The 26,247-nt window shown below is 35.8% G+C and overlaps 3 protein-coding genes across 8 annotated transcripts; 1 reads left to right on the forward strand and 2 right to left on the reverse strand.

Moving 5' to 3' along the window:
* Window positions 1–531: 531 nt before the first annotated feature.
* Window positions 532–6,572, reverse strand: LOC578873 (adenosine 3'-phospho 5'-phosphosulfate transporter 1). Of its 4 annotated transcripts, none has more exons than XM_030999626.1 (4): window positions 6,416–6,572; window positions 3,849–4,127; window positions 2,621–2,730; window positions 532–2,096 (listed from the first exon to the last, which is right to left on the reverse strand). In XM_030999626.1, the coding sequence occupies exons 2-4, from the start codon at window positions 4,111–4,113 to the stop codon at window positions 1,101–1,103; spliced, it is 1,371 nt and encodes a 456-aa protein (XP_030855486.1). In that variant the 5' UTR covers window positions 4,114–4,127; window positions 6,416–6,572; the 3' UTR covers window positions 532–1,100. The 4 variants fall into 4 exon arrangements, with proteins under 4 accessions (XP_030855486.1, XP_030855485.1, XP_030855487.1 ...); XM_030999625.1 differs by lacking the exon at window positions 6,416–6,572 and adding an exon at window positions 6,213–6,322; XM_030999627.1 differs by lacking the exon at window positions 6,416–6,572 and adding an exon at window positions 6,219–6,321 and having other exon boundaries at window positions 3,864–4,127.
* On the forward strand, window positions 6,291–18,094 carry LOC578800 (enoyl CoA hydratase 1, peroxisomal-like). 3 transcript variants are annotated; one of them, XM_030998301.1, is made up of 8 exons: window positions 6,291–6,398; window positions 9,950–10,112; window positions 10,641–10,729; window positions 11,753–11,889; window positions 12,634–12,747; window positions 14,834–14,976; window positions 15,541–15,691; window positions 16,470–18,094. In XM_030998301.1, the coding sequence occupies exons 1-8, from the start codon at window positions 6,347–6,349 to the stop codon at window positions 16,563–16,565; spliced, it is 945 nt and encodes a 314-aa protein (XP_030854161.1). In that variant the 5' UTR covers window positions 6,291–6,346; the 3' UTR covers window positions 16,566–18,094.
* Window positions 18,095–19,600: 1,506 nt separating this feature from the next.
* On the reverse strand, window positions 19,601–23,945 carry LOC115919094 (dynein regulatory complex protein 8-like). The gene is made up of 5 exons (XM_030999615.1): window positions 23,838–23,945; window positions 22,881–22,965; window positions 22,168–22,320; window positions 20,732–20,841; window positions 19,601–19,910 (listed from the first exon to the last, which is right to left on the reverse strand). Exons 1-5 carry the CDS (start codon window positions 23,866–23,868, stop codon window positions 19,792–19,794), a joined length of 498 nt encoding a protein of 165 aa, XP_030855475.1. The 5' UTR covers window positions 23,869–23,945; the 3' UTR covers window positions 19,601–19,791.
* Window positions 23,946–26,247: the final 2,302 nt, after the last annotated feature.

The raw sequence follows: 26,247 nt of genomic DNA on the forward strand, positions 1-26,247 counted from the left end.
CCAAATAAAATGGTTGAATGTAAAAAAATTAGGTGCAACTACATTTTACTCAGCCAGTACTCAACTTGGAATAAAATCAACAGAAATTGCACTTTATGGAGAAATCAAATGTAGTTGATGTTGTGGTATCCAACCAGCTTAAGCCAACTCTTCTCATTCAAATACATACGAACCTTTCATAGAAACAAATAAGAATCTCTCGAGGCAAAATTAGGAATGCAATTTGGAGCGCATAGAGGATTGTCTATAATGATTATTATGCGCTATACAAATCACAATTATTATTAATCTACTTTAGATGCTTTTACACAGAAGTTTTCAGTAAAAGAGAGAATTATAGAATTCCTTCAAAATATGAATGGTTGGCAGCAAAGCAGATACCATACGTATATACTTGTACAGTGTACAGCAGGAAATATACATATTATATTCACAAAGTAATTTTTTTTTAAATGTTATCATCTAGCGATATATTGCCAAACTTTGGTACCTCCATTACATTATATCTCTAGCTGAAAATAATTTTTTTTCTTTTGTACAATGCAGGTTCATTCTTGTTAGCTTGAAATGTGCATACACTTCAATATTCACAGTTATAACATTAAGCAGAAAGACAATTTTTGAATGTCAAGACTTTCAATTTGAAACACTCATAACGTCCAAATATACAATTAGTTATTTACAAAGGTCATTGGAGCCATGTCTAGATGATCACTTTAGCTTTGAAAGAAACTAACCTTCAGAGTAAGCTTGCAAATATTCAACTGAGTAAATGGAGAAGAAAGCACTGATGAACCAAACAAAATTATAAAGTTATGCTAGCATGTACTTGAAAGTTGCTGAACTGGTTACAAATAAATAATATTCAGAGGCTTACTTTGACAGTAATGGTTCCAATCATGATACCTTAAAAGTAAATATTTCTGAGTACACATGTATAGAAATTTACTACCATGTGCATCAACATTGTACAGGTGTACTACTCACATGTTTACTCTAGAGTGTCAGTTTCTCTCAAGAGGAGAGCTATCATCTGAACATGGCACAAGGTTAGCACTACATCACAGCACAACTTACAAATCACGAGTACGGCTGCCTAGTCATGTCTTATTTGGACCAATGGATGATTCTTGAGCAGGTGCAGGTTTGGCCTTTTGCCCTGACTTACGCTGTCTTGCATACACCCTGAGGAAGAGAGCCACGAATACCACTAGAATGCCCATGATGCCCTGGATATTGAGGGGATGGCCGTAGATGATGCAGGATAGGAGGATAGCCAGGGCCTGACGAGTCGTCATGATGATGGTGAAGGTGACCGCACCAAACTGGGAGATGGTATAGAAAATGAAGAGCTGTCCTGTGGCTGAAAACAGCGACAGTAGTCCCACATGAAACATGAAGGTGTTGTATTTGAGCATGAAGCCGATTCCCTCGAAAAACCCACCTTGTTCTATAAGAGACCAACTTGTGAAAAGGCAGGAGAAGAGGTTGACACCAAACATCATCTGAATACTGGACATTTTGTAAGTCTTATACAGGTCTGCTTGCCAGTTAGAGGTGAAACTATCAAAGGCCATATAACCAACCAGGATCATGACCCCTGATATTGTTGTCACGGTTGACCCCTTGTGATCCCCTCCCTGTGACAACAAGAATAGTGCTACACCAACAGAGATCATCACAGCAGTGATGTACTCGTAGTACTCATATGTTTTCCCTGATATAACTTTGCCCATGAGCATGACAGGAATGATCTTGGAAGCTTTGGCCAGGACTTGAGTGGGGAAGGTCACAAACTTGAGAGCCTCGTACTGACACCAGCTACTCATGATATTGGACAAGGAGCAGTAGGAATACTTGTACAGAGGTGCAGTATGGCGTGGTTGAGCAGTAAAGTTCATGACACACAGAGCAGCTATGAAAGCAAGAACACGGTTCATGAAAACCAAGAATTGGGAGTTGCTGAATTTCTCTCCAGGATTGTTTGCATCTTTGCCATACTCATGTGCCATGATACGTTCTTGAAGGACTCCCCAAGCTAGGTAGGACCCTTGCAAGCCAGCCACACAAAACAGCAACACCAAGCCACGGTTCATCTGAAAGTAAAATTAAATGTACATAAGTACTAAACATCATTATCCAAATAAAAAAAGAAAAATTAAATTTTCATACAGAAGGGCAATATATGAAAGAAGCACTCTTGCTTTTAATATACTGATTAAGCTCCTACTCATTAATTAATTAATTAAAATAATAATTTAAAAAATTAAAAAAAACATGTAATGATCCATATACATGTATCACCTAATCACCTATATTTATAGTCAATAGAACTTGATTCTAAAGTTGGCAATCCCTTACCAATTTAAAGTAGTATTGATATTTGTGTATATGTCATGGTTTTCAGCATAGCTGCATTTCAAAAGCCTGAAATTTTGCTGTCACCTTCACACAAAAATTAACACCTACTAATGACATATCAAACAGGAAAAAAAACTTGCATTATGACTACAATGTGATTACGGTAATCTGAATATATTAATGAACTGAAATGGAAACTTAAAGTACTAAATAAATGAAATCATACAAAAGCACAATAGATAAGCTGTGTTGTAATTACCTTTGGTGTTTCTGTCACCACACCTTTGCTACCTCCTTCCTCAAGGCTTGACTTGATTTCATCCAACCCAGCTACACATGATTTGACAGTCTGATACCAACAGCCATGACCTGTACAAACGTATTTGAGATAATCATAATAAAGGTTGAAAAAGTGGCACAATTGAATGGAGTAATGGACAATGTGCATAAAGGAAAAAGGGACTCGTCAACAGGCCCATGGCAATACTTCTTCCCCATTAATTCTACAAAATTATAGAGAACTTAAAATAAAATTTACCAACAATTAAAAAAATATTGATTATTTGAAGATTACACGAGACATGATTTAAAGGCTAAGTCCAGTCCGAAAATAATTAACCTTTAATTCATGTAGAAAAACTAGAGAAATGGAGCAAAACAAATTGAGTAAAATCGGATAACTAATAAGGAAGTTATGATTTTTTTTTAAGTATGAAAAACTACGGAACTTAGAAAATCGCTACACAAATTGCGAATTTGGTTATCAGTTTGTGACGTCATTCAAAATTCATAATTATTGATTCTTATATAAATATTTTATCAAAATTCACATTTGTCATGATTTGAATGAAATAAATTACTCTATATTAGTGCGTCCACACAAAAACATATTACTATCAATATAACTTGGATGCTGGTGTGAGGAAATAAGATTTTAGAAAGAAAATTGGTAATTTGTATTATCAATATAAAGAAAACAATTAGTGGATAGTGAGGAAATGACGTCATAGACTCATGAGTGAGTTGCCAATTTGTCTTGTGATTTTCAAAGTTTTTCATGTCATCAAAAATTCATAACTTTCTTATTAGTTATCAAATTTTGCTCAAACATTTTTTGATTGGTTTGTCTGACTTTTCTGCTTCTATTGGAAGTACCGGTAAGTTTTTTTTTGCCCTTTAAGTATATCAATTCATGCAAAAGTAGGATGCATGAACTGGGATATAATTCAGTTATCATAAAGTTTATATAAAGTGCTGGCAGTGCCAGCAATAGCATTTTCAATGTAATTAAGATCCAAATCTATTCCCTGTACCTGAGAAGTTCTCACCACCTCCTCTCTCTCATAGTGCTGGTACTATAAATTTGTATATGTACCAGTACTTAAACCCAACTCTATTCCCTGTACCTGTGAATTCCTCACCACTTCTCTCTCTAGTGCTGGTGCAATACATTGTATATGTGCTTAACCCAACTTTATTCCCTGTACCTTCGGGATCCTCACCTCCCTTCTCTAGGTATCCAGAGCGTCTGATGTAGCTAATCACCAACCATGCAGGAACAATCACTGACAGGTAACCAAGGACATTCAGCCCCAAGCGGATAAACCAGTAGTCCATCCAGCCATCTGAAGAATCCTTGTCGGCTTCTTCAGCATTTGCTACATGAGCGTTGGCCAGGCATAGGACAATGCTAATTATGAGGGTGGCAGTGCCACGACTTGGCTTGTTTGTGGGTTGTCTGAAAACAGTCATCTTCCCTCAATTTTCTGTGGACAAATGAGATAGATATTATAATAAGTCAAAATTTCATTTGCCTGAATTAAAACTGATACACCTTACGAGAGGTTACTACTTTTTCTTAATGATTATGGTTGAACATAGTGTAATGAATGTTTCATCAGACCTGACTTTTGTGAGTGTGCATTATGGTTCAACTTTTCGGTAGCAAATTCTTTTGAATCTTTGTGTAAACTCCATCTACACAAATTTGGTCGTAAAAAACATACCTTACCATGTCCCAGGTACATGCAAAAACCACTGAACTGAAGAAAAAAATCTAGAACACTGATACCCCCTCAGTGCCCTCACAATGCACAATAAAACGATTAAACAGATATCAAAATATGTGAATCACGATAGCAATAACAACATGAAACCGAGAATTGCAGGAATCAAGTGGTGTGAAACAAAATGGATTTTGAAATAGATTAAATTCACCCTTAGAGAAAGAAAAACTAAGGAGAGGAAAAAAAGGGAGAGACAGAGAAGAAGACAAAAAAAGGAAAATAAGAATTTGAAAAAAAGAGTGGAGAGAGAAGTAGGAGAAATAGGGAAATAGCAGAGCTAGGGATAAGGAAATTGACATGTTGAGAGAGGAAAGAGAGAGAGTGAGAAAAAAACCTTCCATACTACAGCAGTACTGTCCCAACCCCTCCCACTTTAAAAAAATTCTCCATAGCCCCTTATTCAGGTCTATTCCAATGTACAGTGTTGCTTGTACAAATATATGGAACACTACCATGTTTTCCTCCAGAAGGATAGTGGATACCTTAAACTTTAGAGCACAAGCTCCCCATTCCAAATAAACAAACACACGCATGTCGTTCTTCAACGCACAATAAAGTATGACATTTATTCGGTGTATACAGTATGAGTATTTACTACCAGGGGGGTGTTTCACAAAGATTCTAAGTCGAACTTAACTCTAAGTTGGACTTAAATATTATGGAGAGCCATTTGTAGCCTTATTATGAAATATATTCAAAAGCAAAAATTCAAGTATTTAAAACTTTTCATCAATTCCACATCAAGAACATGAAATCTCCTATGATACATGTAATAGAAAATGTGAATGATTTGAATCAACATTTTAAAATAACTTCTACAAAATATTTTCAAGGATGCTAATGGCTTTCCATAATTGTTAAGTCCAACTTAGAGACAAGTTCAACTTAGGATCTTTGTGAAACACCCCCCCCCAGGAGTCATAGATTATTATTACCTGTTACACAAGTCCCATAACCAGAAAAACGGTTCACACATACAGCAAACTCATTACAAACTTACAAACACATTATTACATAAATCTGTCAGAATAATATTTCCAGTCAGGTTCACAAATCTACTTTCTTTGTATTCTGTGGGTATGAGATGATGATTGACAAAAACTTTCTTGATACAACCAAGCAAATTTTGCATACCTTATTGATATCATTTAAGGAGTCAAATAAATATATGGCATACAGCTTTGTTAATAGTAACAAAACTTAAAGAATTCCAACATGTCATTATTGAAAAGAAAGGCTCGCGTTAAAACCAAAAGAGGACCGCCCAAGATGGCGGATATCACGTAGTCAAGTACGAGCACTAGCTATATTTTAGAACCTGTACAAGCCTTCTACATATTTCCATCTTCTTCCTCCTCCTCCTCTTCCTCCTCCTCCTCCTCCTTTCCTTCTTCTTCTTCCTCCTCCTCTTCTTCATTTTCATCTCTTTTCTCTTCTTCCTCCTTCGGCTTCACTGCAAAGTCTTTCTCTAGTCTTGCAGAAAAATAGAGACTACTAGTATTCTGCTCTACCAGGTTATCCCAATAAATCACATACATACACATGGTCCAATATATTTGATTAAAGCCTGAAAAGAAATACAATTTAAAACATTATTTTTGTATAGATCTAGGTCTGGGCCTACAGCATCAATGTAAACTTGTGGGACTGTTGCAAATATTTAGCAAATCCCATGTCAAGCTAAATCCTGAATCTGAGAAGATTTGGTACTTAAAAAAGAAAATAAGGTCCTCATGAACAGAAATTGAGATACTAATATAAATAAAAATATATATTTGAGCTCACTTTTACCTAATTCTTCGGGTAAAAAGAAGAACTTCTAGAAGTGGAGAGCCAGTTTCGACACGTCAAACAGCAAAATTATCGATATCGCTTGTAGTATCGTCGTATATCGTTCCCGACTTTGTTACAAAATAATCATGAATCGCCTTGCAAAAGTCATTCTGTCAGCATCCAGGAAAGGTAATTTGAGTAAGTATATAATTCACCATTATTCGGAAGGTAGACACGTTGAACCAAGGCCTTTAATAAGTTGTTAGCAGTGATACTGCGTGCATCTCGGCCTCATTCCTCTCTCAGATGAATATACCAAGCGAATAACGGTGTCCCACCATTGTCGCATGCCTAGAGTTTCGGGGTGACGTACATGCACTGAGAGCCCCGTGTTATGTCTTCTTCTTCTTCTTCTTCTTCTTCCTCCGCTCTATCGGAGATCAGCAGCTACCAGGGTACTGCAGTTTGTCATAGCAGGCAGGATTGTCAAGTCAAGTAGAAAATGTATTAGCGATTGCATTAGCACGAGCAGAGTGGATATTGTATAAAAATGACAGTGATGCATTAATAAGAAGATTCTTTTGGTTAGGGCAGACAGTTAGAACATTCGGAAGTAGGACTGCCCGCGTGAAGGTCTCAGGGTCATCTGGACTGAATAGAGCGAGTGTCGACTGCTGTACGCCCCTGTGGTGGAGATTGTCGACCAGCTTCTGGCGATGATTCCTAAGTGGTTTACACTTGGCTATGAAGTGTGTGATGTCCTCCTCTTCCGCTTTGCACACTTGGCAGAATCGGATCGTACCCTTCTTGATTTTACACAGCCGGGATTGAGTTAGGTACGTCTGAGAGAGAAGTTGTGAGCGTACAATGATGGCTTGACGTAGAAAACTTGAGGAGATGGACTTCGGGTAAAGGTCATGGGGGGAGCTAGTGTTATTCTTGAAGAAGGCGAGAGATGATTTTGCATTGATGGCCTCACGGACTTTCTTCTGCATAGCCGAGTCAATTGCAGACCTAGTGACTGACTTCCATGTAACGTAGGGAACGGGCTTGGAGAGGAGGGAGTGAAGGTTGGGGAGCTCATAACTTCTCAAAGTTCTTTCCCAGGTCCTCGCCAAGGGAGTGAAGTTGGTGATAGCATGATGTAGTGTGCGTACCTCATATCTTGAGTGTGGCAGATTGATAAGTTGACCTATGACGAGGAGAATTTCTTGGTCAACTCGCATGCTCAGAGGAAAGAGGCCTGTGAGAAGATAGACAGCATCATCGGCAGCACTGTTGGGGAGCCCGAGAATCTTCTTGAAGAGCTGGTATTGGGATCTGTCCAGTTTATTTAGCCTTGTCTGGTTGAGCTTCATGATGGCCACTCCATACAGCATACGTGGGATGCAGTATGTTTTCCAGAGTCGTGCACAGTGGTGTGGTAGAAGACCTCCTGTGTATGCACCCGCTCCAGTGAGGGCATAGAAGGTTTTTGTGCCTCTGGAGATCATTAGGTCTGTTGGATCATGTTTGGAGGAGGACTTTATGATTCCCAGATGCGGGTGTTGGGTCACTGATTCGATTGGCATCTGTCCAAGGATCCACATGGGTTGGGCCGTTGACTTGTGAGCTTTGTTATTGAAGGTAACAATCTTGCTTTTCTGCGGGTTGATGCGATATCTCCAAGTTTCTGCATATTTACATGTAACATTCAGCATCTCTTGAAGCTCTGTTGGAGATGAGCTGACTAGCGCTACATCATCGGCCAGGACGATCACACCAGCATGCTGGCTCAGCAACTGGCAACCTAGCCTCTTGTCTCTCAGCTTGGAGAAGGATCGTGATCGTGTTGCGTGTAAATCAAATGCCTGAGAGTGTTGCGGGGAGGGGGGGGGTCCACTTCCCCACAGAGTTTACACGCTCACGCAAGTGTACAACTAGTGGCTTATTTCACGAGAGGAGAAGGCAGATTAAATTATTAGTAGCCCTAGACTAGAAATGACATGATGAAGCCAGGTAGAATTGTTAATTTGTAAATGATGTTGTTGTTGTTGTTTTTTGTGTGTTTTTTTTTTGGGGGGGGGGGGGGTGAGGGGCAAGAACTGATACAAAAAAAAGAGATCAACCTTGGCCTTGGGAGGGGGGATTTCTGGCATATTTTATGACATAAAAGTCATAATGGTATCCGAGACATGGTGATGGATCCAGGGGCCCGTTTCTCGAAATCAACGACGAGACAGTCAAAACTTTAACCGCCAACTACGGAGATGTCTCTGATCTTCCTTAAACATTTTATGAAGAGTTTACCACTACTACTATAGTACTAGCTAGACTGTCTAGACATCTTGTGATATCGATAATTTTGGTGAGAGGCGCCAAGACATTGCCGTAGTCGCAATTCCATGTGGTTAAAATTTTGTTAAAGGAAAACTGCAATTAGTTAAATGAATTAGGAATATTTTAAAAAATGAAAATAGAACCAGGGAATAAGAGATGCAAAATAATTGGCATATTTTCATGAAATTTTGAAATATAAAAAAGGATAACTCCCTGTTTAAGTGAATGTGATGGTGTAGAAAGATAGCTGGAGGACATGAAAAAAGGAAGGCAACTTATGCCATGGTGTGTCTCGTAAGAGAGTATCAATTGACTTCTCTGTGCTATTCAGTAGTTGTTAATTCTTCGGAAGTGCTTACAAGTTGCATGTGACGAAAGGAATTTATCCTAAACTGAATTTCATTATGAAATTGTGTTTTCTTACAGAATGACTTGATTTCTTTTTTTTCACCCCTTTCATAGTTTCATTACATATTGTTCTGATTGATTCTGTTGATGATTTTCCTTAGTAAAGAAATGCAGATCAAACATTTTAACAAGATCATGTAATTTTGTGACATTAGAATGAAGCCTCAATACTTTGGGTAAAATAATACAATTGCTTGAATACTTGTGATTTATACACTGATTCTTTGATGTACATGCATCATGTTCATTAATTTAAAGGTTATCCTAGATAAGTTTGTTAACAAATTAACAAAAATAGAATAGTGAGCCTCACTATGAATATGACTGACAAAGAAAGCGGACAAAATATACAGTTCCTCAGGTAGACAAAGGAACATCCCTTCACTGCTATTATGTAAAAATGTGTAGAACAGGTGTCACATGAGAATTAACCTTTTTACATAATAGCAGTGAAGGGATGTTCTTTTGTCTACCCGAGGAACTGCATATTTTGTCCGCTTACTTTGTCAGTCATATTCATAGTGCCTATAAAAGACCAATTCATAAACAATCGGTAATTCACAAAATGTTTTTTGTCCTCATATTTTTTTCTTTTTACCAGTAGTTTTATTCACCCCATTTTTTGATATTATCAATTATCAGTGTACTCTAGTCTTAGCCATTAGGTTGAAATTCAAGGCTACTTATCGTTGGTCTAGGGTCAATAAATACATTTCATAATAAAAACGGTAATGCAAATGTGATCTGATTAGGCCATATAAGACCATTTGTATAATTATTAGAAGGGGATGATTAGGGGTGTAGGTGATAGAGAATTATATTGATTTAGATTTTTGAAATGTATTTTGTAAAGTTATATGATTACTTGTCATAGGACAAGGATTCATGTATTCTGTTCAATTCTATTAAGGCATGTACACTCTGTAATATTATCAATGTTGGTTACAATGTCTTATTGGCTGCTTTATTTCGGAAGTGTGTCAGTCTGAATTAAAGTTCTTTCTTTTTCCATGTTATAACAGCCAACATAGGCCTTGCCAGTACTCTGGCTAGGAGCATGTCTTCAGGAGGGCTTTCAAAATATAATTTTGAGTCACTCGCTGTGACAAGTCCCCAGGAGTTTATCTACAAGGTTGAGGTGAACAGGCCAGAGAAACGTAATGCTATGAACAAAACATTTTGGAGGTAAGCATTATTTCATATTGATTTGCTTTTTTGCCTTTGAATTTAGCGCTATTGTTTATTTATCCATTTCATTTATACTTCCAGTATCAGCAGTATGAAGTGCCTCTGCATGCAATTGAACACAACATTGGAACTGTATTCAGTAAACTGTATCAAGTTAGATCAATTTAACGGAAGGAAAATTAAATGAAAAACATGACCCAAATATGCAGTGGGTCCATAAATTACATTGAATATTTTCTTGAGGAAAACAAAATCAAATTAGGATATACTGAATTATAATTTTGTATTGCATTTTTATATGTTTCCATGATAAAACTCACATTCACCCAAAACAGACTGTTTTCAACAAGTCCATGCTTATGTCAACAACGGTTTTATTTAAACGTAACATTAATTCAGATTTAATATTCCTGTATTACATGAATTATAAATCATAATTATAAGTAGATAGTTTTCCAACATAATTAATAACAATGAAACCATAATTTTACAAGAAGAACAATTGTTTATTTTCTCTTCTTTTAGAGAGATGGTAGAATGTTTTAATACCATTGCAACTGACGAAGACTGCAGAGTAGTGCTATTAACTGGGGCAGGCAAGACGTTTTCTGCTGGTAAGTTGGAAACATGAACCACATCCAATGCTGTCTCACAGTCTTAATGTAATTGCTCTTACCCTTTTTATATTCTATGTGTTATTCTTTGTTTCTTCCTCTTTCTCTGACATTCTCTTACCAATTGAACATATGGCTGTGTATATTATTTTCTGCTGTCTTTTCCATCTGCTGCACTTAAAGATAAACTCTAGTACTGGTAAAAAAAAAAAAAAAAATTCTCACAGAATCAAACGAAACTTACACTGAATGTTCAAGATCACAAATAAATGACATGTGCCAAACAATTTCGGAAGAAAATGTATACTAACTGAGTAATGAGCATAGAAAGACAAGGAAATCAAGGTAGTACCAGCCCCGACACCATGTGTGTTGTCCCATATATAGCTTTCTATGTGAGTGCTTGTTACTTTACCAAGACTCGGTCAAATTTATTATGATTTTGATGACTCCAGAACCTTGCAGTGCACACCAATACTTACATGCTACATGATCAACTGTTTCTGATCCTTTCCACACCTTTTCTTTCACAATGCAATCGCATTACCAGTACTAAAGTTTATCTTTAAGTAATCAGTATTGCATTCTCTTTTATTGATATGAGATAGTATTCGTGTTATTTGTACATATGTGAAGATGAATAAACTTTCATTTGATGTATTGGTCTTAGGTTTTGTTTATTATAGTGGCATGGAATGCAATTTTGCTCCTACAGTATAAATATGGATTAAGTTTATACTTACATGTACATTGCTTTGTGTAAGTGTCTATGTGACTGATTTTAAGCAACTGAAATGAACAGTGTTTTCATTCGTTTCAATACTAGCTTTCATTTGTTTTTACCATTCATCTCACTCAGCCAACTGCAAGGTTTTATTCATTTTTTATTAGATTACTTGCTTTTATGATATATTTTTCTTGGTTCATTTGTGAATAGTAAAGTCAATGGTCTGATCTTATTTTGTACGTAATATTGATTATGATGTGATTACCGGTATATTTTACTATATTTTTTCTTGGCAGGTATCGATCTACAGGATAATGCTGAATTGATGCAGGGTGCTATTCCGGGATCAACTGATCTTGATGTATCACGTATCGCTTATAAACTCAGATCGAAGATCAAGGAGTATCAAGAGTCTTTCTTTGTTATTGAGAAGGTCAGTTTGGCTTGTCATAAAATAAAATAGAATTTGAAAAACTTATGAAAAATTGTCAAATGGCTCCTGGGCAGTTAAAGGTCTAAGAGATCAAAGGTTTTGACGGAAGCTTTTGGCCCATGAAAATATGGTTTAATGATTAACCCTTCAAAAAGTTGTTACAAAGATATAAGACCATATCTTCATTCATTTGAGTCTTCTGTCTTTCGAATATTTATTAAAGCTTGTGCTTGTGTTCTAAAACAACTGGTATTATTCTTTGAAATGTAGTGAACTGAGCATTTAAACAGTGTTTACACACGTAGTGCATCAGATGGTTCGTAGTTCAAGTCCCACTGTGGACATAATGTCCCTTGGCAAGACATAAACCTGCATTTTCCACTCCCCACCCAGGTGATGTAAATGGAAACCTGGTAGGAAGAATTTCCTTGAATGCAGCGCCTAATCAGGGCTGTTAGGCTAATGTAGGACTACTAATAGTACAGCGATTAGATACATTAGTATTCGGTGCTATTATAATGTTACTATCATTATTATCAAGATACTTTTGTGTATAGTATGATTTTCTCTGCTATACTGTATGAGAACGCTGTGATTCTTGTAACCAGGCAGCAAGACCTAAGAATCTATTGATAATAATCTTTGATAGATGTTGTGTTTACATTTAGTCTCATTTGAAAAAAAAGAGTTGCTTCTTTATGTTATGAAATAATAATTGGTCAGTATTTGTCATTGTTCTGATAGTGTCCTAAGCCAGTGATAGCAGCCGTCCAGGGGGCCTGTTTAGGAGGAGGACTCTGTATGATCTCTGGATGTGATATCAGGTTGTGTACTGAAGATGCTTGGTTCCAAATTAAGGTAAGTAAGCTCCATTTATCATCCCATCTCCAAAATGATACTAGTTCAGAGTGATGTGAGGCTTAGTTAATTATTTGCTGCTCCAGTAATGCAAACAAAACCAAAGTCCACTCTCACTGTCCTGAAGTGGTCATATTTGATTTGTTCAAGCTATTTTTGTTTGCATTATCATGCTGCAAAGTGAACTTGTTTGTCCAGTATTGTTAACACTTTATTATACAGCACTGTGAGAGTAAAAAATAATCTGGGTTGATTTGCATGTGTAGCTTATGGAAGATTTTCATTCCAAATGTACCATGTATTCTCAATAGTTAATTTTTCAATCATGCAAGCTTTATAAAGCAGCTCCAGTAGGAGACATACAGTAAAAGGTGTAATGTGTTTGTTAGACCAGCGTAAGGTCCTCACTAGTTTGAAATGTTCTTTAACAAATAGAATTAAATAACTACATGTCCAGAGATGCCAACCAGTACGATAACAAGAGTGGAATATGTTTTGTAATACCCATAAAAACAACAGAATCACATAGAAACATGTACCAGTAAACCCCCGCAACCCCAATAAAAACTTTGCTTTACAATTTTCTTTTAAAATTTAATGAAAGAGCAAACATTTTACTCGACCGTACATACCAGTATCACATTTTTCTGAAATTTTACTGGCCCAGAGCCAACCGGCCATTGGTAGTGTCGAGTTTTCTCCAAAATCTGATTTTTTAGGATACTCAGTCTGTTTTTTTGTGTCAAGAGGTTGGCATTTCTGCATGTCAATAAGTTTCTCCCTTTATTATTTTGTCAGCTAGAAAATGTAATAGCATGAAATTGAAATTTAATATAGTATTATTTTTGTTAAAGGTGAAATTCAAAGAAAATCACAAATATGTCCACTAATGTATCACTAGAAAGTGGTAAGCTAACAGATGGCCATCGTACACGTTTTAGGTGAACTACATATCGGGTGATTTATAAAAATATAAAAACAACCACCTCCATAGCAGCTGGGATACACGAGAGATTCGCCGGAAAAAAAACGATGTTTTATTGACGTCACTATATGGACCAATACTGCCCAAGCAGACGACATCCCATAAAGAATGAACATAATTGCAAAGCTATTATTTGTCAAATTATTATAATGAGTTTCGTGTATATAAATGTGATGGCATGTCAAACCATTCAAAACGGGATATGACCCGATTTTGATAACTAAATTCTTTTGCTTGTAATACACAGGATAGGGGTTAATTAACAATCAAAGAAACTAGACTTTCAAATTGAAAACCCCCGGAATGATATTAAGGACGGCATTTGTTCCCTCTTGAAACGCCAAACATACCGCGGTGTGTGCAGCTGAATATACAATGGTGTCTTATTTTCTTTACAAGCGACAGATTCCTTTATTTTTGTATCCCTGCATTTGTCATCAAAATAAAAACATGCGCGGGGTTTAGAGTGAGGCAATAGATTGTACATTTAGCCCGACGGTAGTGAAGTAGGAGAAAGAACTCAAGAGAAAATGAAAACACAGGCACTGAAAATGTGTGAGATGTCATGGGACATCGTCTGCTTGTGCAAATCATGTCCATACTGTGATCTCACACATCTCAGCAGCGTTCGGAGAGCTCTTCAGGTGCTATGCCGGGGCTGTATTTAAGCGTTTTGTAATTTATGATAATCATTACTTCGAATGTTTCCAAGCATTGAATTTTGATAACCTTGTCGAATCAAAGAGTCAACTGTGCAATAATGAAAATAAAGTTAGTTTTTAAAATCAATGAATATCTGCTTTAATGCTATGGGTATTTTCAGGAAGAGGATACATCATTTTGCTCCTATTTCAATGATTTCAGTGGCAGCAAGAATTTTAATTTATATGAATGCCTCGTTATTTGATACCCTCTTAAACATGGAAGTAGGTTTGACCCTTGTCATAAGAAAGTAATTAATTTATTAAAATAACAAAAACAAACAACAACATAATTATTATTTATTGAATAACATTACTGTAGATTTAAACATTTACTTTGTAAAAGTTGCAACCAAAATAATTCAAATTACGAAAAGTTCTGGTTGTGTGGTTTATACAGGAAACAGACCTTGGTCTAGCTGCAGATGTAGGAGTGCTTCAGTGGTTACCAAAGAAGACATCTAATGACAGTCTGCTTCGAGAGCTCTGTTTCACAGCAAGGAAGTTTGATTCAAGTGAAGCCAAGGAATTAGGTCTGATCAGGTGAGAGATGATCTCTTTATTCATATATTGCTATCTTATCTTCATTTTTTTTTATCAGTTTCTCTGTATCAATTCATTATTTTATCCTTAAGACCCCTTTTATTCTCCCTTTTACTTTTTTTTAAACAATTATAGAAAGTTTATGGATTCATATAAGATAAAATTTAGTCTCACTGAATAAAATTATCCATGTGCCATTTAAAGTTTGCCTTATAAAAATGTGTTTATTTTCCGATCAATTACAATAAATATGCATTTCCAGAAATTGATAAATTTTGAAGTCAAATATGTTTCAGTTAATACTCAAATGTGTAGTGATTAGGTGTAATTGCCCATTAACTTTCTTTTTCACCACCATCCATTGTTTTTCTTTAGATTCAAAATGATGCTTTGTACTCTAGAAGTTCCAATTATCAGTGTTTAAGAAATCATTTACAACCATGTTTGTAACTTCATTTTGCTGTAGAGATCTGTATTCATTTATTGTTCACAAATGTGCAATAAATTAATTATTCTATCCTTTTTTGTTTTAAATGTATCTTTGTCTAACTTGGCGTTGGGTAGTCGCCTGTACCCAGACCAAGAAGCCATGATGGGTAGTGCTATGGAGCTAGCAGCAACTATCGCCAGTAAGAGTCCAGTGGCTATGCAGGGCACTAAAGTTAATCTGAACTACAGCCGAGATCATACCGTAGCAGAAAGCTTCGAGTATATTGTAAGTCAAGAGTAGAATCCAGTAATCCACAGACATCACTTTCAGATTTCACACAAATCACTGTCATATTCCTTAAAGAGGACAGTCACCAAACAACCTAGACAAATATAATCATTACAGTTCATTGTAATTGTATAAAGAATATCAGTTAGATTTATAAAATGTGAAATAATACTGTATATCAACATTTTAAATATGATTAATATTTCCTGATCATTGGATTAATTACTATTCTGCACATATAGTGCACCACTCCTCTGGGGAGCATTACAGCCAGTCGCCTTGTACAGATATGCACAAATCAAAATCACATCCTACTACTCGAAAATACCACAGTTATACCCGGGTGGAGAGAAGTAATGCAGATGAAAATACCTTGACTAAGGACACGAGTTGTGTGCCTTGCTTTAATAAAACCTACAGCCATCACATCTCCACTCAAGTATTTAAACCACTTGAAATGTCTTCTATACTATTTTGGAGTCTGAGAGAAAATAAAGAGAGATTGATGTGAGACGTGATGGAGGCATACTGTTCAGTTTGCATGTTGTAATGGTGCATTACCTGAAGTATGTGCAAATTGTATGCTCATTTATTATATCTGTAGAAAATGATACTCTTGTCTCTTAATACACAATAGAGGAGATTGAATTGATGTGTACCATGCATAATTAATTCTTTGTCATTACAAACTTATGAACAAATATTACAGACCAAAGATAGTCATGAATATTGATAAGTGTTGTCTAATCTTTGCATTCTTTGTTTTTTCCTGTAGGCAACGTGGAACGCAGCCCATCTACAGACTGAGGATCTTGCAAATGCAGTAATGGCAAGCATGACAAAATCAAAGGCAGAGTTTTCAAAGCTGTGAGATGATCAATCAAATTGTAAACGTGAAAGAAGGAAAACCTATTATAGCAAATGCTTCAGCACCATGTGTACAACTCTGTTATATGAACTCTTATCATGGTAAACCAGGAATGTTATGTGAAAATTATTGGGGCAGCGTTGTGTGGTTAGAAAAATTTGTTATAACTATGGAAAAATATATAAATACTGGGTGGTTTTGTTAAAATATATTCCTGTCTAAACATACTTGGTTTTGGCCATGTTAAAAAAGACGTAGTGATCCCTGTCTTGAGGTAAGAGTAAAGTTTTATATCATTTGCAATTTATCATAACAAATAGGCAGATGGAATTTTATGACTCATTCAAGAACTTAAGATTGATTTTGATCCATCACAACACTTTGTCATTCAGGGTCAAGATATACTTTGAAAATACACTTCATTTTTTAAGGAAACTCTGGTGAACTGGCATTGTTTTATTAATTTTTAATTTTGATGGATTATTTTACATGGTTGTGATAGATCTTACATTCCCAGACTCCCTTGATCATAGGTGTAAATGTTCAGCAAAACTTTGCAAAGGAACGTCTTTATTTACCATAACATTTATTATGTTTAAAATCATTTTAGGTCATATATTTCATGCTGCATTTCATTGTAAATAAAAGAAACATATTCAAATCAATTTAAAGGCCTTCATGTAGCAGCTAAAGATTGCTTCAATTAAAAAATATATATAAAGTTCAAAATAATGGATTTTTTTTTTTTTAAATACTTAAATAGCTATTGAAAGATTAACCTAATTGACCTAATTGACAGATTAGTTTGGTTGAATAGGTCAACTACTTGGAACTAGTAGGCCCTGGGTTCACATCCCATCCCTGTGGGCTACGGGAGCTTCTTTGGCATTATGGTAAAATGCAGGGATTAGTGATTATTTCATCTTAGTGCCTAGGATTGGCCTTGTGTTAAAATAAAGATTGATCTTTGCATTTATAGGTAGTAATCCAGAGAAATGTACATAATTGGTTATCCACTAGATCTCTACTCAATTTGTTAATTTCTTTGATTTGACTGGATAAGAAGAAAGATAACCACATTTATAAAGGAAGTTATTTATACAGAAGAGGTGAAAGTACATTTAACAGGGTAGTACAACTGGGCCCCTGCTTATAAAAGTTGCAGTTTATTACATTCAGTTGGTAATCACAAACTTACAATTGCTTGTCTCTTGATATACAGCATTGCGATTCATTTCTATATCAAGTTAATTTGCAATCTCTTTGGGTAAATTGCAACTCTTGATAAGACAGAGCACTGATGGTTGTCACATTATATAGATTTTTTTTGTTTACACGAGAAAGGTAATCTCTATTGATCAAGAAAGCTTACGTTTCTTCATTATTGTGACACTTGCTGCACAATGCCTTTATTTTTTATTTGTATTTTGCCAATATGTGAAGAAAATTGAAATACTGTATATATAATTGTATACATGCATAAATGATGAATAAAATTTAGATAACCGAGCTTTTCATCTTGGTTGACTTTATTTCATATTTAAGCTGAAGTAATTTTACATTTTAAATTTGGCTTTACTGGGCATTAGGTGGTGTGAAGGCTAAATAACTAAATCATTTTGTGAATTTCATTGTGTGCCTTTTTAGAAAGATGCAATGAATTCAGACAATGTGAAAGGAAAAAAAAAGAATTCTGAAGTTATGACCATTCTTTGACTACATCTGCTATCACATCTCAGTCCACATATCATCCAAATTATGAACATTGATGTCACTATTTCAGCAATCAAAGGTAAAAGATTTAGAAATGTATGTCTATACCCTTTAGCGAGGTACACAATCTTTATTACATTGTCACAATCATATTCCCACATTTTTTTACCTAATTTCCTTATCTTATTCCCTCTTTCTTCTCTCTGTCTCTGCCTCTCTTTCTCTCTCTATCTATCTCTATCTATCTCTCTCTCTCTGTCTCTCTCTCTGGCTCCCTGACCCTCTCTGTATCTGTCTCTTTCTCTCTGTCTCTATTATGTCTCTCTCGTAATCATGAAGTAGACTTGCAACAAACATATTGCAATTTTCTTCATACACTTCAATATAATTTGCGAACAAATAATAAGTTCATCATGTTTACAAATATCTGTAAACTTGATTTGAATGATTTTTCTGAGTAACATATTTAACACAATGGAAAACTCATGGGCTGAAGAAAAACAATATATATATATTTTTCTTTCTTGTGCATTTTATTTACAACTATTTACACTATACATAACATCTTACATCAAAAATACTACCATTGAATTTAATCAAAATGATTTAAATTATATTAGATATTGTAAAGCATAAAGTCCTTTTTAACTCCAAATTTTTCATCTAAAATTTAGCTTGACTCTTAGCTGGAAAGGCATTACAATTATTTTAGACAGAAGCAATATTTTTTTAAGTAATTCATCTATATATATTTGACAAGAATGTTACCTTCTTCAAGAAAACTATTGATATTGCTATTTGAATTCTTTTTAGAATTTCAAGATGGATAATTTTCAATACTGCCACTGAGGTACAAATACATTTGCCAGGCTTTGATATGAAATAATATGAATTTCGAAGGCTAGATATCAAACATAAATTCAGAAACCTATTTTATGGTTAAAATGGCATCATAGGGTGATTGCCTGTTCAAAGCCCAATACAGCTCTCAATGCCCAGCAATATAATTCTATATTACTGGTCTAAACGGCATTCAGATATGTTAAAGGTACTTAGTAACATTGTGATGGTTGATTTCACAAATCTGTTGAATCATGATGCAAAACACGTAAACTTATGTGTGTATGAATGGATAATCCAACTACGATGCCCCAAATCCAAAATTAATTCACGCAATATGAAGATTTTTAACAAAGAGCCATTTTATTGCTTTGTGAGATTTCCATTCATCTAAAATGTAATTAAATTGTAATAATATAGTTGGGAGAATTAAGGAATCGATCGGATCAGTTTTTCCCAATTTGTACCATGAATAATTTTCCGTTTTCGCTCAAATTTTCAGATTATCTTTAATTGTACATCTAGCATTAAAGTCACTACCTTAGCACCACTATCTCTCATCTGAACAATGTTACAAAGTCCGTTTAAGCGAATGCATCCTCATGTATTATATTCTGGAAATAACTTATTTCACTCCATATTTTCAATGAGTGCCTAGGATAGAAAGAGGGTGGTATCACATTTCTGCATCTAGAGTCATCATTGAAGCATAATCTTTATATAAGACATGTCCCTTTTCTGGGTCCACGGCAGCTGACAGCATCTCCTCCAATTCTTCTTGTGTGAATGGCTCTCCTGTCATACGATAACAACAATAATCAATAGGTCATATCAAATGTATGCTAGTTCAAATACCAAAAATAAACGATTTGTAACCATTTCATTTCATACCTCCATGATTTTGTAAATATCCCTATGCCCTTCCAAATACAAAAGCGATGGAACAGAATTAAGAACTGAGGGCAGAGATATGTGTGCTTCGATCAGCATAACTAAAACATGTCATATTAGACTTCAGCTTGCACTATCATGGGAATGATAATAAATATTGGGTACAAACTGCAGATGTCTTGGGATTGGAAAACAATAGGTTTTCTGGCAGATTTGACAGAGCCATCAAATGCTGGAATTCTAGAATCATCTCACAAGGAGCTTAGATAATAGACATAATTGCAATTAAATTCTCTCCTGTTTTTCACTAAGAATCAATTTCCAATTTTTAATTGCTATTTGAACTCCGGTCCTATTGTCAATGCACTTACCGCTACATGTTGACTTATATGTAACAAACTACTTGTTTTACCATAGTATAAATACAGAGTACCATAACATTACAACCTTTTTTCATTTTTTAAAAGTTTTCTATAATATATGTTTAATTGGCTGTTGGCCTACAAACCACTTTGCACATGTCACAGTTATCGTACTTCAATCCACTTGAACACTATTGTATTACTTGATCAACTGTATTATAGTAAAATTGTGTATACCAGTATGTTGTTTTTACTTTTCATAAATTGTGAATTTAAATCATTTCACATAATTCAATGAATAAGTGAATATATTAATATACAAATAATAATTACATGTATTATGAAATGGAAAACAATGATTACCTTCTTCAGACATGAGTTTTGTCATCTCTTCAACTGTAAGGTGACCTTTCTTCTCAACATCTAACACTTCAAACGCTTTCACAAGCTGGTCTTCTGGGCATGGTTTGAACCTAGATGGCAACAAGATACAATAATTAGAAAGAATTTGTTCACAAAGATGAGTTATCAGGCAGTTTTCCTAAATATATTAGAACTAAAATTAGTAGGCATATTGAATTCCTCTAAAAGTTTTTTTTAAAGCAGCTGAATTCAAAATAAATGGAAGACAGCAGTATGTTTCCAAGAAAATCATAGTACAAAGTCACAATGAACATGCAAAAATGGGGAAAATATCAATCACACTTCTCCACTTCATCATAGATCAAACTGGATACATTTATTTTTTTAATAATCTGATGTTGGAGATAGTAATAGATTTCCTTTTCTACATAAATGGTCAAATATACATGATTTACATGAGCATAAACAATTTCCATCACAATGCTATTGAAAATCAGATGAAGTTTCATCAGTCGGAAGTGGACTACCAAGCATTTAAAATAAAGGATTTGGACTTAATTAAGCTTCAATTTGGTATTGATTTGGTTTGGGGTTAGTTCAAGTACTGAGGTTTAGTGTTGGGTCTAGGATGTAAGTTAGGAACTGACCATAGTATGAAAGTTACTGCAGCATGTGTCATACAACATACACACATCTACTCTTTCAATCTTTCTTTGCATCTATAAAGATACTTAATTCAACTCACTTTTATTCTGAGAGGACTTCCCTCATGATAAATAATTGTATAACAAGAACACAAAGATAATGCACACATATCCATTCTGAGGGTGTAAATATTCGTTACAAAGTACAGTGTAGGTGCAAAAAAAATGTACAGTGTTTATGTAAACATTGTTTTAGGAAAATACATGGGACAAAATAATCAACAATGAATGGAAAACATTATTAAAATTGTATAAATTAATCAAAAGACTTTTACACAGTATGATAAGAAGTTTTATTTTGTTTTTGTTTTCACAAATTTTGAGGGAGTGACACAACTGAACTCGTGGAAGGGTTGGTGGAAGTTGTAAGAGAAATGGATTGAGATGGATGGGTCATGTGTTCAAATGGGAAGATGATGAACCTGTGAAACGAGCATGGGATCTGAAAGTGGATGGCATGATATGGAAAGATCTGGTGAAGAAAGAAAGCAGTAAGGTTGGTTTAAATGAGGAAGATGCTCGAGACGGAGGGAGGGAGTGTCATCATGGCTCACAAGACAGTAACCCCTTTTAAGAGGAAAAATGCTGACTTGAATAAATGATGACGTTGAGTGACATTCTGATCGAGTTTGGTTATTTCTGAATATAGAAAGGGTGCTGCAGCCATGAATATACATGTATGTCACCCCAGCTCCACTTTTTCCTGAATATTTTAACTTGATAGCAACTTACTTGCGTTCCATGAGGACTTCCCTCATGACGGGCTTATAGCGATCATACTTGATGTATCCAGTAGCCTCCTCTTCTTCCATCTCAGAGAGAAGATCATGGAGTTCACCTTCGCTAGGACAGCAGCCTAATGATCTGATAATGGTCCCAATTTCCCTGCCACATCAAATATTTAGATTAAATATTGTTTTGATTTTTTAAAGAATATTCAGGGATAAAAAAGAAGCTAAAACACTTAATAGATCTGAGACAGATCTGAGTATGTGTGTATATTATAAGCTTTCTTGTATGAACATGTATATAGTTACAAGTGACAATATTTTATTATTTTGTTTGTTTTTAAATGTGATACAATTAATTTGGTTTCTTTAAGAATAACAATATATAGAATACAATACATGCTAATATTTCTTAGGGAGGGGGGGGGGGGAGGGGGTAGTAACAACCAATTACTAAGTCTCTTTTTTAATACAATTTCATCAACATTTTCAAAGAAATGCATTTACACTCTTACCGAAGAATTATCTCGAGAAAAAAAGTGTTTTAATGTTGGCGAAACAACTTCTTGTAGAAAATAAAATGTAGTATGAAACTTATACACAATAACACTAAGCTTATTCCTATAATCTAATTTCCCAATTTACTTTCTTATCAATAATTATCTAACTAAGCGGATCAATGTTCAATTTTCAAGCAATAAAATTTTAGATACTCACCTGACATCAACAGTCTTGTTTGACTCATGGTCAAAGATATCAAATGCATCTGTTATTTTCTTTTGAATATCCGCCAGCAGTGATTCTGTGGGAAAGGAAAATTTTGGTGTAGACGTATATTATTTGACAGGACTCTGCACTGCTCACCTCTGAACATGTTATATGGACTCTTTTCAAACTTTCTACACTGCAGGCCTAGATCTAGGTCAAAGTGAAATGTCGGGTGTAGACGCTGATTGCTTTTCAAAATATGACAAAACTGTAATTAACAACATTATTGAAAAACATCTAAGGGCAGAGTCATACTGCTCAACTTACATGGAATTACACATTTTCTCCAGATCCTTAAATTCCAAGTCAATTTACTTTTGTTATGATATCCTATTGTAAATCTATAGTTTAGAGTCTAAGTAGATCTAGACTAGACCTATAATAAATAAAGACAAGTTACTTTAAGTAGACCCTAGATAGATCTAGAGTCTAGACCTATCTATAATTTTATAAAGAAAAGTTTAAGTATAAAGACAAGTTTAAGTAGATATCTATAAAGAAAAGTTTAAGTATAAGGACAAGTGTAAAAATAATTGGTACAGAATTTGTTATTGCTGTATTTTTTTCTTTGAGGCAATTAAAAATACTGTTTGCTACTAGATCTAGATCTACTACTACGGGCCGAGGCCGAGCCGGGTATATTCAACGAATGGCGCGCCGTCTAGTAGGCCAGCCATGCCCATGCACGGCACAACACTACTGCCACTTTACTGCAAGAGCCGTGGGCCGGTGTGAATGTGAATGTGATCACATCGCGACAACGAGAAATCAACTAACAATTTGAACTTTAATTCGGTCTAGATCTATATTAATGATAACCATTTTGGTTCTAAATGTATTTTAAAACCATTTTGAGAAACATTTTAAAATATAAATAACCAAGCAAAACGATTAGGCGTTATTTACCGGCACTTTCTTTCTCTTCTGCCTGAGCCATGTCGAAGTCTGTTGATATGTTGCTAGCGTGGTAGTCTAAATGTCAGACCTCACGATGAATGTTTGAACTGAGACCTAAAATTGTTCAATAAAAAAATTGATACGGGGAAATAAAAGATAAAACTTCATATAAATGTGGCATAATTTAAACAGTCTCTCAATGACTGATATATCTTCAAAATATAACATGAACTGAATTTCTTAAATTAAAACAATGTCATTCGAAAGATAACAAACACAATAAAATTAAGACTAGATCACGAGGCAGATAGAGCAGTTGGCCAATACCATATCAATATACCACAACGCTGCTCGCTCCCACTCCTGGCTGCGCGTTTCCGTTTTACACCCTGCCCTAGGCTTTTCGGCAAGAAATTACACGAAACATGCTGTATCCGAAGTCTAAGTTTGTTTATATCGACGTCAAGAATAGCGAAGCCAAAGCTTATGTACAATTTCAATTGGGGATGCGAGGGTCTTCTTGTTCAAGACGGTTTTCCCGATATATTATTGTTTTGTTATCGCTGGGCTAAATTTTGCGAGCTGATCACGCATCCTCACGCTCTTAGAGTATTGCGTATTAATGGATAAAAATAAATGATACGACTAGGAAGATCAACTAGTATAGAGAGTTAGCTAGCGCTACGTGACGTTTTCAGAGTTCTGGTGGTGTGCAGAGCGCCGAGGCAAGATGTGGACGACTAGACTCCGAATACCAGTCGGTTTGTAAAATTTTATTGGAGAAAAGCCTAGGGCAGGGTGTAAAACGGAAACGCGCCTCCTGGCTCTAGCATATGGTGGCCCTGAAAGGACATCGCGAATAGACTAAATCGTGAAAAATATGCGATAAAATTCACGATATCGTCAATTTTATCGCATATTTTTCACGAAGAAATTCACGAAATTGACGATATCGTGAACTTTATCGTGAACTTTTCACGATGAAATTGACGATATCGTGAATTTTATCGTGAAAAGTTCACGATATAAAGTTCACGATATCGTCAATTTTATCGTGTAATCTATCGTGTACTCTATCGTGTACTCTCCTGACGGGCGCTTCGTAATCAAAACCAGCCCTAGCTGGGGGAAACAGAGAGAAGGAAAAAAGGGAAAGGGAAAGAGAAGATAAAAGGAAAGAAAGAATAATAAGAAGAAAAGAGGGAAACGGGGGGGGGGGCGAAGGGCTCTTGCCTCCTCCTCACTCCCCCCCCCCTCCCCGCCAAAAAATAAATCAGAGAGAGAGAGAGAAGGGAAAGGGAAAGGGAAAGAGAAGATAAAAGGAAAGAAAGAAGAGGAAGAAGAAGAAAAGAGGAAAACGGGGGAAGGGCGAAGGACTCTTGCCCCCCTCCCCCCCCCGCCAAAAAATAAATCAGAGAGAGAGAGAGAAGGGAAAGGGAAAGGGAAAGAGAAGATAAAAGGAAAGAAAGAAGAGGAAGAAGAAGAAAAGAGGGAAACGGGGGCAAAGGGCTTTTGCCTCGTCCCCCCGCCCCCGCCAAAAAATAAATAAGAGAGAGAGAGAGAGAAGGAAAGGGAAAGAGAAGAAAGAAAGAGAAAAACGAAAAAGAGGGAGAATAGGAAAGAAAGGAAAAGAAAGAAAAGAAAGGAGGCAAGAGCCCTTCGCCCCTGTTTCCCTCTTTTCTTATTCTTTTTCCTCTTCTTTCTTTCCTTTTATATTTTCTTTCCCTCTCCCTTCTCTTTCCCTTTATGGCGGGAGGGGGGAGGGGGAGGTAAGAGCCTTTCGCCCTTCCCCCGTTTCTCTCTTTCCGTCTTCTTCTTCTTTCTTTCCTTTTATATTTTCTTTCCCTTTCCCTTTCCCTTCTCTCTCTCTCTCTCTCTCTCTCTCTCCTATTTATTTGTTGGCGCGGGAGGGGGGAGGAGGCAAGAGCCCCTTTTTTCTTCTTATTCTTCTTCCTTTCATTTTTTATTCTCTTTCCCTTTCCCTTCTCTCTCTCTCTCTCTCTCTTATTTATTTTTTGGGCGGGGGGATGCAAGAGCCCTTCGCCCCCGTTTCTCTCTTTTCTTCTTCTTCTTCCTCTTCTTTCTTTCCTTTTATCTTCTCTTTCCCTTTCCCTTTCCCTTCTCTCTCTATCTCTTATTTATTTTTTTGGCGGGGGGTGGGGAGGGAGGAGGCAAGAGCCCTTCGCTCTTCCCCCGTTTCCCTCTTTCCTTCTTATTCCTCTTCTTTCTTTCCTTTTATATTTTCTTTCCCTTTCCCTTCTCTCTCTTATTTATTTTTGGCGGGGGGGGGAGGAGGCAAGAGCCCTTCGCCCTTCCCCTGTTTCCCTCTTATTCCTCTTCTTTCTTTCCCTTTCCCTTCTCTCTCTCTCTCTCTCTCTCTCTTATTTATTTTTTTGGCGGGGGGGGGGGGGAGGTAAGA

This window comes from Strongylocentrotus purpuratus, unplaced genomic scaffold, assembly GCF_000002235.5.
Source record: "Strongylocentrotus purpuratus isolate Spur 01 unplaced genomic scaffold, Spur_5.0 spur5_scaffold_5, whole genome shotgun sequence".
In the NCBI taxonomy this organism is placed as follows: Eukaryota; Metazoa; Echinodermata; class Echinoidea; order Camarodonta; family Strongylocentrotidae; genus Strongylocentrotus; species Strongylocentrotus purpuratus.